Source organism: Amaranthus tricolor, chromosome 6, assembly GCF_026212465.1.
Source record: "Amaranthus tricolor cultivar Red isolate AtriRed21 chromosome 6, ASM2621246v1, whole genome shotgun sequence".
NCBI classification, from domain to species: Eukaryota; Viridiplantae; Streptophyta; class Magnoliopsida; order Caryophyllales; family Amaranthaceae; genus Amaranthus; species Amaranthus tricolor.
This window is the reverse complement of record NC_080052.1, coordinates 24642714-24663176: the sequence shown is the minus strand read 5'-3', so window position 1 is coordinate 24663176 and position 20463 is coordinate 24642714. Positions and strand designations below refer to the sequence as shown.

The 20463-nt window shown below is 34.8% G+C and overlaps 1 protein-coding gene across 2 annotated transcripts; it reads left to right on the top strand.

Annotated features, from left to right (window-relative positions):
• Window positions 1–619: 619 nt before the first annotated feature.
• LOC130816104 (uncharacterized) lies at window positions 620–18460 on the top strand. Of its 2 annotated transcripts, none has more exons than XM_057682706.1 (20): window positions 620–1124; window positions 1471–1603; window positions 3453–3784; window positions 4567–4648; window positions 4737–5052; window positions 6331–6389; window positions 6789–6878; window positions 10578–10669; window positions 10853–10951; window positions 11047–11124; window positions 12915–12999; window positions 13147–13205; window positions 13309–13378; window positions 13486–13577; window positions 15176–15238; window positions 15319–15385; window positions 15902–16117; window positions 16427–16543; window positions 17899–18051; window positions 18155–18460. In XM_057682706.1, exons 1-20 carry the CDS (start codon window positions 733–735, stop codon window positions 18248–18250), a joined length of 2691 nt encoding a protein of 896 aa, XP_057538689.1. In that variant the 5' UTR covers window positions 620–732; the 3' UTR covers window positions 18251–18460. The 2 variants fall into 2 exon arrangements, with proteins under 2 accessions (XP_057538689.1, XP_057538690.1); XM_057682707.1 differs by having other exon boundaries at window positions 984–1124; window positions 3460–3784.
• Window positions 18461–20463: the final 2003 nt, after the last annotated feature.

The following is a 20463-nucleotide window of genomic DNA, read 5'->3' as shown; positions in this document are numbered from 1 at the left end:
AAACTATGCATAACAAAAAATAGTCGGTCTCTAAAAATTAATGCCTAGTTACTATATATGTAATACCCACATACATCATCCTTAATGCCTACTTATCGTATCCTTAATGCCTACATAAAATATTCTTAACTGTCTACTTACAGTATCCTTAATGCATGTTTACAACATTCTTAATGCCTACATACCGTATTCCTAATACCTACTTACAATATCCTTAATGCCTATTTACGATATTTTCTTAACACCTACCAATTAAGTGTGCAGTACGTACTCAAAGAGATCGTCCCGTAAAAAAAGAAGGGAAATTATCAATGGTACCCTGAGTTTTGGCACTTTATCAATGGTACTCATAAGTTTTTTTTTTATTATCAATAGTACACTTGTATTATTGAGCATTTTAAACCGTAACCTTTTAAAATTTTTTCCGTCTAAAGTCGTTCAAAATCGTTAACTTTCTTTTATGTTTTGAATTAAAAAATAAACGAAAAAAAAAGTTAACAATTTTGGACAAAATAATACGAGAGTACCATTAATAATAAAAAAACTACCAATGTAAAAACTTAGATACCATTCATAATTTTCAAAAAAAAGAATATAAAAAGTTGAGACAAACCTTAAACAAGGAGCAAAACTCTTCACGTCTGAAGAGCAAAACCCCCCAAAAAAACCCCTGTCCATTTACCCTTCCATTGAACAAACTCCACAGCCGTTGAAGCGGAAGCTCTCTCTTCAATGGCGGAAATTCAAGTTCAACGCCTCCGTGAGTACGAACTCCGTCTTCTACGCTGTTCTCTTCCATTACTATCTTCCAGTACTCATACTCTTCACTCGCAAGCTACTCAGTCTTCGCCGTCATTTCATCCTCTTATCGAAGAAATAGTCACGCTTATTGAATCTGGACGCTATGTGGATTCTCTGTCTTCTGCCGGAGCACGAAGTATATTTGCGTTTTCCAATTTTTTCGAGTCACTCGACCCGACTCAGTTCTACGCCGGGTTGGAGGTAGCCGTGGAGTCTTACTTGGTGTATAATGATGGTGAAATTGATTCCTCTTTTAAGCTTATTATGGTTGTTGTAGTTGCTGTTGCTGCATTTCTCGCCTTTTTGCAGTGTAATTTCATAGGGTTAGTGTTCGTTCCAACTTGTTTATTTTCAACTTTAAAATTTAGGGGTGTTTGGTTTGTTGTAAAACATTTTTTGGAAATAGAAAAATGCAAATGATAATTAAGTTTCCTTTGTTTGATACTTTGGTTCCATAGAAAGCTTTTATAGAAATATAGCTGCTGGGGATGAAAGAGTAGAGGAAAAGTTGGTTCTTTTTCATCAAAGTCATCCTTTTTATCCTCTTGAAAAACCAAACAAGGCAAAATATTTACATGTATATTTTCTCTTAAACCAAACACCCTTCAGGAGAAACAATTAGTTTTTTAAAATAAATTTAAATTGATTATATGTGATTGTTTTTTGCAGTCCAGTGATTAAGCTACCTTTAGTCCCATTGCCATGGAAAGAAGTTAAGGAGGGGAAGGAGTGGGAAATGTGGGCTCGAAATCAGCTGATATCTGCTGGTTCTGATTTGGCTGCCAAATGCTCCAACTTGCAGGTAGTTTTATTCTGTTCATTTCGTATTGCTTTATAATTTGTAAATTGTGCTTTTTGTGGGACAATCTGAGAAATTAAAGGTTTTAGAAGAACTTCATTCGTCTGTGCACAAGGAAAATTCCCCATTGAAAGAAGATAACAAAGTATTGGTCATACATAAAGCCATGTCAAAAGGGAATGTGGCTTTGATTGCTTGCTTATGTTTCAATGAGTTGTCTAACATGGTGAAGCTTAATGTTCGTATTTAGACTGGGTTTGTTCTGTGAAGGATTTCATTTGCTCAATATGTCCTTATAAGCTGAATAATATAAAAGATTGTCAGCATTTTCTAGATGTGAAAATCCTTGGTATGGCCTCATTGTTCTAATTATGTATGAATGTTGGCACTCAATAGTGCAAAAACAAGGCCACATCACTGTATCGCAACCGTATTGTAAAGGTTTTTGAGTTTACCGCTACCGCAAAATCATCCATATTGGCCGTGAATTCCATTCTGCGACCATTAATGAGACTGTATTTTTGCACTATACTTTCCTTGCAATTTCAAGAAATAGTCTAATTTGGTAGAAAAAAGATCAAATGATATTTGGAAAAAGTAATTTACTTATTTGTTTAATTTATTTCTAAGGGTTCCTAGTTTGTGGTGTCTGTTGGGTGAGGAGGACTCTGCTTGATTGGAACCTCACAAAGATCGAAAACTTAAGCTTTGTAGCTTGGTCCAAGGAGTGGGGTGGCATGTGTGGGATGTCGTGGGGGGTGGAAGGATGATGTAAAATTCTCCCCCATAACAAGTGAAGTTCTTTGCGTTGCAAATTGCAATTGAATTTTTGAATTACAGTGTCCAAAAACAAGTGATGGGCTTCTTTTAGGATGATGGAAGAGTTGCACATTGATGATGTACTGCTGCTTTGAAGATGTAACTGTCAACTGATATGAGATTATTATGCTTTATGTCTGGAATTGATGAGACAAGTATTCTTAAGCTAAGATTGAAACCTACCTACATTTCTTAGGAACCAACTCTTGATGGTAGAGTTGGGTTGCTGGACTAGTGCTTTTTTGCATCTGCAAACTCTTCTGTACTTTTGGTTGATGAGAAGCAGGTTGAGGCACACAACTTTGGTGGATATCTTCTGCAGTTTTATGGGCTGTGAGGGACTATGAAACTGTCCAGATGTAATGGTACTAAACAATATACACTATTTGCTACATACACTGTCTTTCCTTATATCAAAAAGTCAACTGAGTGCACAAAGCATCCCCGGGGAGGGACCCTCAATAGACGTGTAAATTAGCCTGTGTAATTTAGGCAAACATTACTTTGAATTTCTGCAAGAGGGCGCTTCCAAGTTCTAGGACTCAGTTCCATGACGGTTACACGCCGTACGCCAAGGCTCTCCTCCACCGTCTGTCTTTATGTAATTGGCATATTTTAAATTTGGGTCATCCCACAATAATGGGCTGCCTTTTGAATTTAGTGAGTCTATCTTTGAAGCTTTTGGTATTTTCCTCAGCCAAGGATGGGAAGTACCCCTATAATCTTGCAGCTTGACAAAGATGTGGAATTCAAAATAGTGAAGATAGTCGTGGTATTTTGGCTTTTTAAAAATGACCCTTGATCAAGTATGTCTTATCATCTTAGGAATGGAGGGAATATCAGTTTGTTTTGGCCCCAACACTTCCTTGATGTTTTGATTAGATACAAAAAGGTGTCATTTTCTTTTTTTTTTTTTTCCAAATACCTAAAATATCGTTGCCAACTTTTTTCATGCATATACATGTTATTGCATGTCTTCCATGCGTTTTTGTCCACCCTTTATCTTTTTCTTGATTGTGAGTTATTCTTGTAGTATCTAGTGTTTGCGAAGATCTTGCTTATGAAGACCAGAGATTTATCATCGAGTGGAAAAGCTACAGGTCCAGCTGATCTTGGAACTAGCACTTGGTGGTTTGCTAGACTTGTTCTTCTGCAGCAACACATTTTGGATGAACGTTGTTCGTCTCTATTTGACATGGTGCAAGTTTTGATGAATGAAAGTTTAAATCTTTTTGGCAATGTGGAAAAAGCAACATGTTATTGGGGTGCTTTGTTAGAAGAAGAAGAAGCTTCAACTATTGTCTCAACGCTGCAGTTAGAGGCTGGGTTTATTGAATGTACCTTTGGGCGTGTTGACCCTGCACGGTATTATCTTCTAACGTTTTCTGCTGCTTTCATTTTGTACTATATCATGCCTTCAAGATTGTGTTACCTGGATTTTAAGTTGCTAGTCTTAACCTTAACGATATTTCTGACATCAAATTTCTACTGTGGCAACCTTTTCTTTTAAGATGACAAAATCACAGCGCAATAGATCTTTAATCACAATGCAGGTTTTGTGGATCCATTCTCTGGAAGCAAGTGCCTGATTATCTGTTTAAACTTAGCTGAAGTCATTGTACACCGAACTGAATCATGAATAATGGAGGCAAGTGCCTGACTATCTGTTTAAGCAAGTGCTTGACATTAAAATTAGTAATGAAAACTTCGATGAGTTACCAAAGATGTTGCCGAGTAACATAGGTGTTGTCAAATCTAATACTTGAGCAAGCCTTTGGTTAGATGGTCTATGAAACTTTGTCAAGTGAATAATGGTAACAAGAAATATTTCAGCTTCCACTTATGACCACCCTGTCTAAAGTTGTGGGATGTCTTATATAAGATTTCTCTTGTTTTCTTTCTTATTTTTATATATAGATGTAATATTCTACAGTGTATGCTATTTAATTTATATTTCAAGGATGTGCTATTTTGTTTGTAGGGATTGCTGAATAGTAAACACATTAAGTTCCTAAAATCTGCTGCTCCTTTCTCCTATTAGCTTAATTTCCTCATCGATGGACCAGATCATAATCTACTTTTTGCATCTACCAAGAAATGAAGCTAGTTTTATATCTTATGTTAGTCTATTTACATGTTGTTCACAGTCAATACTTTGAAGCTGCAGCATTGACCGTGGGTCTTGAGTTCTCTGTAACTGGTGCTCTTGGTTTTCGGACAGTGCATCAAGTAAATTTCTGTTATTCTTGTGCTCTGAATATATATTGTATGTACAACTGTATCTTATCTTTAAAGTGGTTGCCATGGTTGCATGTAGGTCGAGCCAAAGGCACAAATGGTTCTTGTTGCATGCAAAAGCTCTTTTGCTAGTGCCAATTGTGCACCACTAAGTGTTTCAAATAAAGGAGATGAGTCAAAAGACCCAAATTTTCTTCAAAGTCAACATATTGGAGAGGCTTCTGATGTGTTGATGGCTCCAAAAATACTCTGCGTTGATGGCAGTGGGGCAACTGGCTCAAATGTGGTCCAACATGATTTTGCCACTGGTAAATCCTTGACAGCAATTCAACAGGCGGTTGTTCTTGCACAATGCTTTTTAATAGAAAAAAGATCTCGAATGGACGAGTTACAAAGTAAGCTTCTTTTAGACGAATGGAATAACAAATTATGTTCTTGGCCTTAAATATTAGTTGGTTGAGAAAAAGCGTTATAAAGTTAGATGATACACTCAATTAATACATTGTTGTGGTGACTTCTTCTTTTCCTAATATTCCTGTGCTATAAAGAAGGCTACCCTTCTTGTTTTTATAGAACTTTAAGAGAAATTTGGAATAGTTTTCCTATATGACCCTCAAAGCATGTTCAATGGTGGCTAATTGTTACGCAGAAATATGATAAAAAAAAAAACATTGAAGTTAGAGAAAGAGTGTCTTTGGTCTTCACTTTGGTCTTGATGGAGACCAAATTTTAAAACCAAATGCAAGGTTTAGGGAGAGAGACATATTAAAATATTATGAAGACCAAAAATTCTTGATTTTGAAAATTTATGCTGGTGAAATTTTATCATTTTTCACAGTTGCAACGCATTCCTGTTTCAGAAGTTTTAGAATAGTTGCAAGTCTGTAACATATTGTGTTGGTAGACTAAATTTATATCTGCTTTTTCCTTTATTTAATATGCGAGTAGTTGTTATCTTATTTATAAAATGACGTCATTCAGTTGTAGATAACTCCAAAAAACAGTAAACGACATGTCATTACTCCCTTCAATTATTTTGGCTATAATTTTATCGTCCTTGTCTCTACAAAACTTGATGTTCTCGTCCTCGTCTCTTTAAATTGCAGTTTTTGACTGCTATGAAAAATGCTTAGAGTTTGTTCAGCTCTTCTCTGCTTTTGTTTTTCTTTTGTAGCTAGCTGTACTTAGTTTTGACATGTCTTGATCTATTAATAATATCTAAGTCGAATTAGTTCAATCTCTATCTGATATGAGCATGATGGTCCTTCAATTTCCTCGCTGCTCTCAGAGGGAATTATGGATCACTATGGACTATACTAGATTACTAGTAGCTAAGAAGAGCTATTTTGGTAATTATTTGCCCCTGGCTCTCCCCTCCCATTGGCTAATTGTTAATGTGAGTGTTTCACTATGGTAACTTAAATGTAGCAATGTCAGTTGGAAATTGTAGTGTGGAATTGTGGTTGTTGTCCATATCAATTTGGATGCTGTAATTCCATTTGGTCTAGGTTTTCTAACCTTAAAGTCTTTGACTTGTGCCTTTTTTTTATGGTCAAAATGTTAACTGCAATGTCAAATTTCATGTTTATGAAATAGTGCATCATTTTTGATGTTTAACTTTGTCAATTTCGATATGTCCATTTCTTTTTTTACGAACTCAATTTCTTTTTTAGGGTGGGAGATGGCCCCGTACATAGAGGCTATTGATTCTCAACGTTCATCAAATTTCCCAGTAAGTCGAACAAGCTTTTTAGTTGCTTTAGTGCTTCAAACATTTTTTGTTTATGAAGTTTGATTGTGTAGTCATTGACATTCAATCTTTCCATCTTTATCAGAAAGTAGTTCCCATGCTACATCATATGCCAAACTGAGGATTAGGCTCTCTTAAAAAATCCACTGTTTTCAAGTTTATTTGATTCATTGTTTTTATACAGTAAGGTACAACCCTCAACCCTTATGGCAAGAAAATGGACCATAGGTAATCAAGGTTTTATGTCGTCATGTTGAAAACAAAGTTTTTAAATGCTACAGGAATTCAAGTAATATACGAATAACCTTTGCTTTTTTATTGCTTTTTAAAATTTTTTTGTGCTGCAATTTTACTGATGGTTTCTGCTAATTGTCTCTTCAGATCAAATGTTCATGTAACATCTTGCGTATAAAGTGGGAGTCTACTCGCAGCCGAACTAAGGAGCGTGCTTTGCTAATGATGGACAAAGTGGTAATGTATATATTTATTTAACTGGCTTTGCTAATGTGGGTTAGTTGTTTTGTAATACTTTTCCAATTTTTCTGCATTGCTTAGCCATAGAGTTGGCTAATAGGCGGTTCAACCCTCGATTGGACCTGAACTGTAACAACCCAGCTTACCGTTGACTGGGTAAACAGGGTCGTCACGGGGATTATTTCCCAAGTAACTTAAATCATATCCCAAAACCTGGGCAAAGGAATCACCAGCTCTATAACGAAACCATCACAGCTAAATCTCAAACCAAATATCTAATCTAAACATAAAGTAACCATACAACTCACTACGAGTCCATTATAATCAACGTAATCAGAACTAATCAGAACTAATATACATTAAACAAATTCCTAATACAAACTATAAGCTTCCACGGCCTCAGCTCAAAAGGACATCCTTAGCACTCTCATCAACATTGCTAACCCGATTATTCCCGACCGGATCCGATCTGTAATTAGCTAAAAGATGGAAACAACAAGGAATCAGATTAAACTGAGTGAGAAGCTAACAATCCAAAACAATCAAACACAGCAATTCAAAACAATGGTTTAAAAGCAACATCAGTTTCCTAGATCTATGTGCGCACAGGGAGTCTAGTTGAGAGGAACATCCATAGCTCTAAGGCTATGTCACTCTCGGGTGAAGCTAGTCAATATCTCAATGACAATTCGCTTCAAAAACAGGGAGTAGGGAACCATGTTCCTCAACTCCGTCAATGACCAGCTCACAAGCCCGATCCATTGACCATATCAATATCAGCATAATCATTCATAAACATTTATCACATTCATATAAATTTCACAAACTTTAAATAAACATTTTACAAATGGTAGCCTGGCCAGACCCCTTTTTAAGGGACTGTTACTACTCACCAAAAAGAACGCTTCAAGAGGCCAAATCTGCTACCCCGCGATTGCTAGAAGGGCTCTTCGATAAAGTCGCCTCCTGAAGCATGACAAATATAGCATCACAACAAAGCATACGGTACTACGACTAGGTTCATATAGTTTATTGCTTCTCATCCTAAGAACGCATCTTAGTTCTATCTTATTTTCTAATATTTTTCCCATTTCAGAGATTGTACAAGCTCTACTCCAATTCAAACACTTTCATATCTATCTAGACTCAAAACCAAGAAACTAAGCAAGATTAACGAACTATCCAAAGAGAAGGACTCAGCTAATTTATCCATTCAGCTAATTATTTCCACACAAACCCTAGATACTTTCAAGATCAACCAATCAATCAACATTTAACCATCACCATAATTGAAAAAAGGTCAATACTACATCCAGGGACACTGAACTAATCACAACTATATCATTCAAATAATCTACTACCAAGATCCTAATCCACACTTAAATTCTCATCATCACATAACTAACTAATACACATTTCCCATAATTTCCCAATTAATAACTCAATATCTTATACCCAGCTAATAATCTCAATCAACATAACTCATCCAGTTAGTTTATATAAACTCAAGATTCATCAAAATTAGAGCTTAATACATGGTAAAGGAGCACGCTAATGAAAGTATGCCAATGAAATCAATCTCATATGAATTAAACATCAACACTGAGAAAACAGAGAAAAGAAATCAAGAAGGGTTTGCCTTCTGTTTACTAATCAGCAAAGAACACCACCAAAACCAGCTACAAAATTGATATCAGTTTCTTGAATTTTCGATGCTTAAACAACAAGACCAAATTATACTTATTTTCCCCAATTCAAAGAACCGGGTATTAGACTAGAAAAGGTTCGATTGCTATATTGCTAATTTTTACTTTTATGGAATAAATTCTACAAATATATATTGATTTTACATGTAATTTCCGATTAGAGATAGCTAGGGTTCGAAAATTTGAGAAGAAAATCGGTTATTAAAGATGAGTAAAATGAAATTACACATAGAAATTAAGAGATTTAATACCTTAGTTTGTTTACACCAACAAATACAAGAAGAGGAACACCGGTAATGGTTGTAGAACCATCGTGAGAAGTGGTGTTCGTGTTCGGTGAAAGCCGCCGCCTGATTTTGCTGCACAGAGAAAAGGGAAAACGAAAAGGACCGGTTGAATCAACGAGAAGATGATGAATCTTGCTTGAAGGCACTCGAAATTTCAGAAGAAGGAGGAAGGTGGTGAAGGTGTTGATGGTGCTGCTGATTGCTCGAAGAAGAAGGAAGGGAAAGGAAAATGGGGAAAGGGAATGTCGGTTTAGGAGAAGGGGACGGGAAGGGAAATGGGAATTGGGTTTCTGATTTGGGGGTTTGGGTATATAATTTATTTTTTTTTATTTTTTTTATTTTTTTTATATATATTATTATTATTATTATTATTATTATTATTATTATTATCTACTTAACTCAATTAATTCATGGTAATTTTCTAATTAGTTTAAAGCCCAAAATGATTTTATTTATTTTAAATTCCCGAATGTCACATGAACTGTCTTAGTTAACAAACCAATCGGTCTTGGTTGGAGAAAACCGGTTTGAAACCTGCCTAAAATGGTGTAAAGATTGGTTCAGGCTGACATTTTTAAAAAAAGATTGGTTCAGGCTGACATTTTTAAAAAAAGACAGGTTCCAAACCAAAGCATAAAGCAGTTAAAACTGATTTGATCATATACTGAGCCACAAAATAGGCTTTAATTCCATGAAAGCTTGATCTAACATAAGCATACAACAAATCTGAGCATCAAAAATTGTTTGGCTTAATCTAACAAAAAAAGACGAAGTTTAACCATTTCAAATCCAATAATTAATTACCCATTTAAAATTCAATAAACTAATATCATCGAGGCCTTAATGAATTACCTTTAATTAAATTGTCAATCTTATTTTTCTGTTATCTATGGTTACAATTGAAAACCATGAATTCGAAAATAACTGTAAACACGAACTAGTAAAAATTCATTCGTTGAAACTCATTAACTAACATTTGCAATCAACATAAAAACCATGTAATAATTAAATTATCAAAATGATGGGTTAACAAATAAGTAAATGAAGCAAGGGGAGTAGCTGATCAATCAAGAGATACGTAAATGAAGCAACTCTAAGAATCACTTGAAGCATAGTCTCTTGATGTACAAGTTAGATTGAAGATGAAATACATAAAGGAGAAGAAGAGATAGCCCATATCCCCAATACAATCGAGGTGCAAAGATTAAGAGGAGATGAGAGAGAAGGGAATGTACTCGTACTACTCGATGGTTCGAGGAGAGGGATGAATATATTTTAGAATGAGTAGGAGGGTAGGGTTGGGGTAATATCTAATTTTTCAATTTTGTTTATATGTAAATAGATTCGAAAGGACCCTGATTTGATCAAATCGAATCCGAGGCCATTGAGACAAGTCTAAAAGTTCGAATCGGATGTCCTAAAAATCCAATTTCGATATCCTAATTAGGCAAAAATTAGTTTGAAAGCAAATAATATGCTTTTTGACTAGGATCTTATTGGTAGTCAATGTTCATACACTTGGAGCGTGACACTAGTGGCAAAGAAGTTTCCTGATTCTTGCATATTCTTTGATGAATGTTGATTGCCTTCCACCTTCACCTCAATCCCCTTCCCTACTCTCCTCTTTAAAAGAAGAATAAAAAGTAAGCTGTAAGGTCTGATCACCGCTGATATATTTTTCCTTCGTATGCTCATTATTACAGGTCCAAGATCTTTATGATTCATCACCCCACGTGTTGGAGAGGGTCCATTCCTATTTTGCTGTTTACATGCCAGCGGTGCCTGTTTTGAGAAAGTACTTCTCTTTCTATGTGTTCATGAAATTTAGACTATAGTTTAGCTTTGTGGCATTTTGTTTGCTTAATTTTCTTTTTGAAAAGTTGTCATGCTCAATGCATTAAATACCGTTTCAGTCTGTATTGATTATTTCTGCCAGAATTTAGGTCTCTAATTTCATTTTCTATTTTTTGTATTGTAGGGAGTACGGTGAACTTCTCATCAGCCGCGGTTTGATAGGGGAGGCACTTAGAATTTTCGAAAACTTGGAACTTTGGGATAATTTGATTTATTGCTACCGGTATAATGTAGATATTGTAACTTTTTTCCTGATGTTTGTGACTTTATTACCTATACCTAATTGTGGAGCATAATGCAATGTTGATTGTGCTGTAGCTTATTAGAGAAAAAAGCAGCAGCTGTTGAGCTGATCAAGGTGCGATTGCAGGAAACACCTACTGATCCAAGGTTATGGTATGTTCGCCCATCTTGTCTTTTCAGTTTGAGGTAGTTTGGTGTATCTGATTGATAATGCTTATCCAAATATAAAGGAACTATCCAATATTTCTTTTTATTGAAATGTTTTGCACCTTTTGATACTCTTTTTTACGAATTCAATGTATCTAATTGATAATGCTTAAAGTTGATGGTATCCACCCTTTGATGCTCTGTTTTCCGCATTTAATCTTTATATGGTATTTGGAGCAAGATCTTTTTTTTTTTTTGCTTTTCAATTCATAAAAAAGGGCATCTTAATGGTAGATAGGTGACATTTTGTGTATTTTACACCGCCTTTGCTCCCTTGAAAAATTATGAGCTTAATATGGTGGGTAGTGAGTGGATATGGGTATAAAAAATCATACCCGCGAAGGGTTGTGGGTAAATGGGATAGGATGTCTCACCTTCCTCGGATCCATCTGCCTGCTCATGCCTGCGCCCTCTATATTCGCCTGCTTCATATCCGCTGCCATATCACTGTAACATGGCCTAACTAAATTTACTTTTGTTAATTTTGAGCTACAAGTGAAAGGTTTACTAAAATATGGGTTTTTGATAAATGATAAGTTGAAATATTGACCAGACAATCATGTGAAAGTAACTTTTGAAAAGCTCTAAACTTTAATTATATATACAGAAATTTAAGTGGATGTTAAGTTTAAATGCTATATCACTGTTCTTTCATGTCACCTACGTCAAAATATAGATTGCTGCCACCTTTAATTCTTAGAGTGATCCTGCTGTGCACTATAATGAGCAACGGTGTCAAATTCTCATACTTCCCTACCTGGGTTTATCTAAAGAGGTTTTTAGTTGTATAATAATTTTGTAAGAATATCTGAAACATGAAAAATATGGATCTATTTCCAATTGTCAGTTCACATGCCATGAAGCTTGTGGACATACCAATGAGATGCTGCTGCCTGCTTCGGTGACTCCATCTGCGATTGAAATATAACAAAGCAATTACATTGCATCATCCTGATGTTAATAAGCGGCTCCCAACCTAGTTTTAGGAGAGTTTGATACACACAACCTTACTCTCACGATATCAATTAGATTGTTATCAATTTACCGTTGATTCCATACATCATCTATAACTTCACATAGAAAAGCTCACATGAATCAAGGTGGGTGGTTTGTGCAAATGGATTCTTCAGTTCAAATATTCAAGCCATTCCTAGTTTATCCGATCATTATATACCAATAATTAATTAGGTTAGCAGATCATTATATAGTGGCGTATGAAAATTTTTGCGTACCATATTGCTTCTAAAGTATCGAGTTTCATACTTGTGCCTCTATATTTATGGTATCTCTATATTTGAATCAAACTTATTGGTATTAACTGTTTCTATCTAAGATTTAAATGCCTGAGGATCTACTATCTATTAGTTTTATTATCTATTCTTGATTTTTCTTTCTCTTGGTCTCTACTTATGTCCATTTTCGATGAGCCAAAGAGCACTACTTATTTGGTATTGAATTATATTGGATTAAATTAAATTGGTTCATTAAACTATGTGTGCCATTTTTGTGAACTAGTAGATGGTGCTTGCAATCCTGCAAGGTTAGGGATGCATACATTTGACCCCCTTATTGCCCCCAAGTGTTTAGCCTATTGTCAACACTTTTGCACCTTCATATTCAACATTTGACCACTTTTTTTCTGACACTAGATTATTTAGTGAAATTTGAAATTTATTGAATATATTTCTGACTAGATTTGTAGTTGTATATAATTCTTATTCATTTCTCCTTGCAAGGTGTTCATTGGGTGATGTGACAAATGATGATTCCTGCTATGAGAAAGCTCTCGAGGTTTCAAATGATAGGTCTGCCAGAGCTAAGGTGCTTTCTGTGGCCATTCCCATCAACCAACATGGGATTTTTCATATTTAGGTTGGGGGGAAGCGGGCATTATTCTCTTCCAACATCACCATTCAAATTGGTGAAAATCCATGTGTGCGATATATTTAATTTTGCTAATTGTTTCAGAGATCTCTTGCTCGCAGTGCATACAACAGAGGAGACTATGAAAGGTCTAAAGTTTTATGGTATGTTAGCTACTGTCAATTTTTAACTTGCATGATCTTATATGTCTGATAGCCAGCTTATGTTTTGCCCTTCTTACTACTACAAGCCTATATCTTCATGTAGGGAGTCTGCCATGGCATTGAATACACTTTATCCAGATGGTTGGTTTGCTCTAGGAGCCGCTGCATTGAAGGTAAATCTGACTTGACCATAACTTTTGATTATGATAAGCGTAGCTTATTATGTCCGAATGGCATAATGCTCTGAACTTTTATTAAGTCTTACTAAAAATTTATGCAGGCAAGGGATATCAACAAGGCACTTGATGGGTTTACTCGTTCGGTTCAACTTGATCCGGACAATGGAGAGGCTTGGAACAATATTGCTTGTCTGTATGTGCTTGTTTATATTTCTATCATGGCATACTTATTACATTTGAATTGCATTGATGAATGCATTATCCTTTTTTTTTTGCCTGCCTCATATTAAGCTAAATGTCTGTGACAACAGTATTAAAATATTGTTTCATCTTAAAGTACTTCAGCAACACCCAATTATCATATCAACATACAAGTATTCTTTGTGCTAGCTTATGTTGGAATCTATGCTTAAATCATATAATGAGTGTTGTATTGGAAAGAAATATGCAAACATTGAGAAATTGTTATAGAAGGAGGATGGGATGTCCTCCTGTCTTGAATGTAACTAGGAATTACATTCAGTTGAGATCAATGGCAAAGGTACTATTTTTTTTTTCAAAGTGCCAAAGAAAATATTGATAACTGTACAACAGCTCCAGTTCTGTTAGGGTTTGGGTAGAGTATATCCTGGAAATACTTTGATACCATAAGCACAAAAGGTGTTAAACGGCTCACATTCCTTCTTACCGAAGGAGCTTGGTTTGTGCTATAGAGTTTTTCTCCTAGTTCTTGATGTAGAGTTGGATAAGTTGTGGTGTTGCTAGCTGTTGTGGTAGCCTAGGTTGCAATGTGCGGGCTGTGATGATGATGGAAATAGATGGCAGTGGTGACTTGTGAACGATGAGGAAGAATTTGAGGGCCGTAGTAAACTATTTAACATAGAAAGTTGGTCCCTTATGAAAGCGATGGAATAGTATGGGAAAGGCGATGGAAGAAATAGATGGTAGTGTTGACTTGTGATTTGTGAACGATGAGGAAGAGGTTGAGGGCCATAATAAACTATTGAACATAGAAAGTTGGTCCCTGATGAAAGCGATGGGGCAGTATGGAAAGGCTTGAAGAGGGGAAAAGGGTGTTGAACTCTGAGAAAGTGATTCCATTCTTTGCACCACTTGAATCAAACTTCAACACAGTACAAAATTGTGGGGATTTGAGTTGCTTTTCTATTAAAGCCTTTTGTTAATTCCATTCCTTAGCTTGGTGGTGAACCAAAAGGCATGAAGTAAAATCTAGTTGTTGGCTATGTTTTTTACTCTTGTATCAAATATTTTGTCGCGTTTTATCTGATTCTAGTTTGATTTTACTATTTGGTTTGTTCTAATTAGATTCCTCTCCCCTTGTTCTTGTTTGTGTTGCTTCTTGAACAAGAATGATAACTGAATGCATAAACAGTGATGGCAGCTATATTAGCGACAATAACAAGCTCATATGGTCTGCTTTGTTCATTTCGAATAAGATGAAGGAAATACGGCCTAATCGTATGATTGTTTTTTCTTGTTAATACATTTCCGCTTGTTTACAAATGGGTTAGTTACTTCAGTATCTGAGTTTTTGCATATTGAATGTTTTTTTATATTTGATCCATTGTAAGGCTAGTGTCTTAGTTCCATTTAGGATTTTTCTGCTTCTAAATTGTCACAATAATCATTTTTATCCCTTTCTGTTTGAAATCAGGACCCTTCTATGTGACTTCGCTCATTTCACTACTTATTTGTTCATGTGCTATACTTTATTGTTACATTCATTATTAAATATATTGGTGTTGTTGTGATGAGCTATGTATTTGACAGACATACAATAAGAAACAAAAGCGAAGAGGCTTTCATTGCTTTTAAGGAAGCGTTGAAGTTCAAGTATGTATGCTTTATCTCAAATCTTCATTATTTGGTTGTTTGTGTCATTATTGGTGCATAACTTTTTCTTTGTTTTGCAGAAGAAACAGCTGGCAAATGTGGGAGAACTATGGCCAAGTTGCTGCTGATGTTGGCAATTTCTCTCAGGTTGGTTGCTTATTAGGAGTTCGGTCTGTTTTTGATGTATAATTTTACTCCGGTAATGGAACTGCAAAAGATATTATTTGAACAAGTTTTAGAGCTTGCACCATTTATCCATAACCAAAGTACTCCTGAAGCTAATTGAGAGACTGATAGCTTATCGGCCTTTTGTTTGTGTCATGTACACATACCTGTGAATTGTTATTTATTGGAATGCTAACACTTAACATAAAGTTCACTATGTCATGTTACTCATGTACCACTGTTGGTTTGTGATTAAGGTATCTCAGGACAAACTATGTCCAACTGTCCAGGTTAGCAAAGGATAAGGTTTAGCGGTAACTTTTTACTTCTTAAATAACCACACCTTATGCTTTTGTACAAACAACTGTGCAAATACATATGTTATGGGCTCATGCACTTATTGTTACATATGAATGCTTCATCAAACATAATGCTCTTCTTCACCACTGTAAACATTGATTAATACATATATTAAAAGAATGATATTTGATCTTTTAGGCATTGGAAGCAGCACAGAGGGTATTAGATCTCACCGGAAATAAGAAATGTGATGGAGAGTTGCTAGAGAGAATCGTACAAGAAATGGAGAAATATTATTCTACTGCTACAGCTTGTGACGAAGATTTTTCCAATCAAACAACTTCTGAATCTGAGTTGGCTTATTCAAGAGAAACTCAACACTTGATGGATATGCTAGGGAAAGTTCTCCAGCAGGTATATGTGAATTCTTGTTATGTCCTGTCTTCATCATCCCAAAAACATGATCCTGTTGAGAAAATTAACCAAGCTCTAGTTCAGCTTGAGCGGAGCTGTTCTGGTAATTGAATACATATTAGGATTAAGAAACTGTAGACGTGCACTTCATATGTATTATTGCACAGGTATTCAAACATAGGGCTTACTTCTACTTGATCCTATAGAAACTGAACAAGCTTGCTGTTGTGCTGAAATCTCATCTTCACTTATTTCTACAGCTCAAAAAGATAAGTTTTGAGCGCTTCAGCGATTGGGTTTCTTGTGCAGGTTGTTCGTAATATTGGAAATGGAGATGCATGGGGCTTATATGCTCGGTGGCATAAGATGAGGGGAGATCTTACTATGGCTTCAGAGGCTCTGTTAAAACAAGTTAGATCATACCAGGTAAATCATCATGGTACAGATCTGTGATTTTTTAATTTACCCAAAGCTTTGACATGGGTACTTTCTTTGTAACTTTGAAAAAGCGATGATTTACCTAAAGCTATGGATTGAGTACTCCATAATTATTGGGGCTAGTTGACCTAATTCTGTTGTTTATGCTGGTATGCTAGTGTTAGTGATAACAAAGGGGATAAACAGGGGACCTTGTTTGGCAAATGTTTGGTAGCTAGAGGTTTGACCAACAAGTTATATTAACTGATTTTAACTGTTTCCTTTTTAGTTGATTATTTTTATAATAGTGCAATTGCACAATTTATTTAATTGAATCTATTCACATCCATTTTGAAAAATGTAGTCAAGCTTTTAGAAATTTCGAGAATAAAACGCAAGACACTTGTTTTAATAAAAAGTATTTTGAACGATTCTAGATTCGATGGTTATATTATTGTATTTGAATTCATTATTTCTCTCTAGCATCATCTTTATTCTCTTTTAGTCTTATTTTCCTTATAATGACAATATCAAAGATGCTTATAAATTCTCTAATTTAGCCAATTTTCCTGCAAAAATTCACCATTTTGTTCTTGTATGTTATTAGCATAGGTGATAGCTTACAAGAATGTTTCTCTAACATAGTAGTACACGTGAAACAGAACGATATTGTATCAGCACTTGCATTAACAGCATCATTAGTTCTGACCCTTTTTGTGTTTATTGAACTATTCTTTCATTTTCTTTCTGTAGAAGTTAATCTTTCAAGCTTGTTCTGAAATTTCTCAGGCATCTTCAATGGAATGCTAATTTCACACACTTCACATTTTATGTCTTGCAAAGTTACAATAATTGTCATAGCGGAGCACTCATATTGTGATATGTTGGTTGATGCATTGTGGAGGGAGTAGAAACTATTCTTTTTCTCACAAATTTTTAAATGAGACGGTCTTATGGTGAGATCATCTCTATTGGGCTGACCCATGTATATTTAGCGTGTCAAAGTGATCATTTATGATTTTAAAATGATCAATTAGAGATTTAAGCTAATTATATGGACCCGTCTCATATTGAGACGGTGTCATACAAGACGAGCCGTTTTTTTAGAAGAAAAAGTGAGGTGTTAAAATGAACTAGTGACAAACATCAGTTTATTGCTTTTGCTATCACTTCGTTTTGGGTTTTGGTTCGGTTTGGTTTTGTAAAGTTGCAAATGTTCTCGACTGCATACTTGAATGTTTTGTCCTCTGCAATCTGCATAATCATTGCTCTCTTTTGATATTCTCTTGCCTTGTTTGTTGGCTATATGGATTAAAATTTACTGCTCATGGCCTTGCTTTTAACATTACTTTTGTCCTCTCCAGGGATCAGATGTTTGGAAAGAAATCGATCGGTTCAAAAAGTATGTTCATGCATCCTTGGAGCTTTGTAAGATATACATGGAAATATCGTCCTCAACTAGAAGTCTTAAAGAGCTCAATGCAGCCGAAATGCATCTCCGCAGCACCATCAAGCAGGCAAGATTTTAGACTTACTACACGCCTTCCATAACTACCTGCTTTCGAAGTATCAATTATTTCACACCCGAATATAAAAATGTAATTACCGTGTAATTTGCAGGCATCTTCATTTACAGACACCGAGGAATTCAAGGATCTCCAAGTTTGCCTTGAAGAAGTTCAGAAACTTCGAGCCAATACTGAATCGATTTCTTGAATTGGTACGAAGTATTTTTGGTTCTGCAGCCTTTAGCAACATTGTTTTTTTGAAGTGACGACAACGTTTTGTATCTAGAAAACTTTTTGCTAGGCTTTTATTTATACTTTTTCTTCTTTTATACACTTCAAATTTTGGTTTAGGTAAATTATTCTTCTGGTGTGGTTGTGTTACATTTGCATCTTGATTTTTATGTGTGCTCTTGTTTGATTGTGTGATTCTTTTTTGTTTTTGCGTTAAATAATGTTTGCAGATATAGAGCTTTTGTGTACTGTCCTATTATTCATCATCAATAAAATGGAGAAAATGTGAAACAGATAATAATTTTAACAAAAATATAAAAAATTAAGCTTTGGCTAAACTTAATTCCAAAATAGGCGTCTTCATGTCCGAACCTTAGGTCATGTATGTTTGTAGTTACCGATAGCGAACAAAAAAAGGGTAAAAAAAAGTCAAAATTGTTTGTTTGTAGTTATTAACTGCAAACAAAAAAATTGGTCAAAAAAAAGAGAGACAGTTTCACAACGTTAATGGAACAAAAAAAAGGAAGTGATGTTTGTTCGCACTTAGTAACTGCGAATAAACATGAGTTTTTTTTTTGTCCCATTTAACATTATTACATTGTCTCTCTTTAAATGCGAACAAACAATTTTGACTAATTTTTTTGTTCGTTGTCAGTAACTGCGAACATGCTTAACCTTAGGCTCGGACATGAAGACACTTATTTTTGAAATTAAGTTATCCGAAACTCATTTTTATTTATTTCTTTTGTTAAAAAATACTTATTTATTTCAAATTTTCTTAAATGGATCCATATTTGTTTTTTTTTTTTTTTGCATCTAATGAGTTAGAAACATAGCATTGCCAATTGTATGGGTCAGGAACTCGGGATCCCATGTAGCCCACCTGTATTTGTGATACTCTAGATTTAGCTTTAAAAAGGATTGATAGACTACTCATATCAACAAGGTGTATTTTCTTTTCTAGGGAGCCCATTTATTAAGAATTCTACCGTTAAGCGTGCTTGGTGAGGAGCAATCTTTGAATGGGTGACCTCCTGGAAAGTTTTGTCGGGTGCGCACGAGTGAGGCCAAAATGCGCTAGAAAGACTTGTGTTGGTCTGTAGGGCCAGTCTACAGTCTCTATGGGTAGACACTGCCGGTCCGAGGGGCCGGGGTGTCACAATATTGTCCTTTTTATCCATCAAAAAATTTATTTACTATGTCCGTCCGAGATTACTATTTAGGAGTTAAATAATGATTAAGAAAAATGAAAAGTGGATATTTTAGTGGGGGTACGCTAGGTGAAATTTGCCTTTTATTGATGTAATTATAGATTTTATTGTGATTATTTGTGGAATTATGCTAAAAATAATATCAGGGCACATCGAACTAAAATAGTATACGGGCCAAAATCAAAAGTTAAAAACAAAAAAACTACTTTTTAACAAATAAACTTCACTTGGTATTGGAAATACAAGAGTAAACAACAAAAAAACAACAAATTTGTGCAGTTTATAGTAAGTATGAAACTTTCACGAAACCTCAATTTTGAAGTTTTAAGGGACATATCACATATAGGTCTTGTTTCGAAAGATTGAATCATCATTTGAAGTTTTGATTTGTGTGTGGTTGCAGGCTACACCAAGTACTTTCTTAATTTCATTTTATTACCCGAAGTAAAGATTTGTGGTTGTACTTGTAAATTTGTAAGAATGTGAGGGAAAATATTTTATTGGATACTCCGACTTGCGTTCTACAATATATTTATGTAAGTCGGTGCATAATTGAAACATTTTCTCAAGTTAGTCTAACAAAAGATACTGGTTAAATGATACAATACCATATCACTAATTAGTAATTATGATAAATATATCAATAATTACAACAATTATTCTTCTGATTCAAAATAAAAAGGCCACATTTTTATTTCTTCTTTTATTTGCATTAATTGGGATATTTAATCCATATATATTGTGCCTCTCTCGGAAAAATCGTCTCATATAACAATTTATTTAATGACAATAATATCAAAATTTATTACTTAACCTTTCAAGTTTACCGATCCGTCCAAAGCTATGCAAGTCATAATGGGAAAAATTACAAATTTAATTTAATTTTATCGATGTTAATCAATAATTTTGATTTATTATATTATATTATGTCTTTATTTATTTACTTGAAGCAAAAAATTCAAAGGAAATTACACATGGT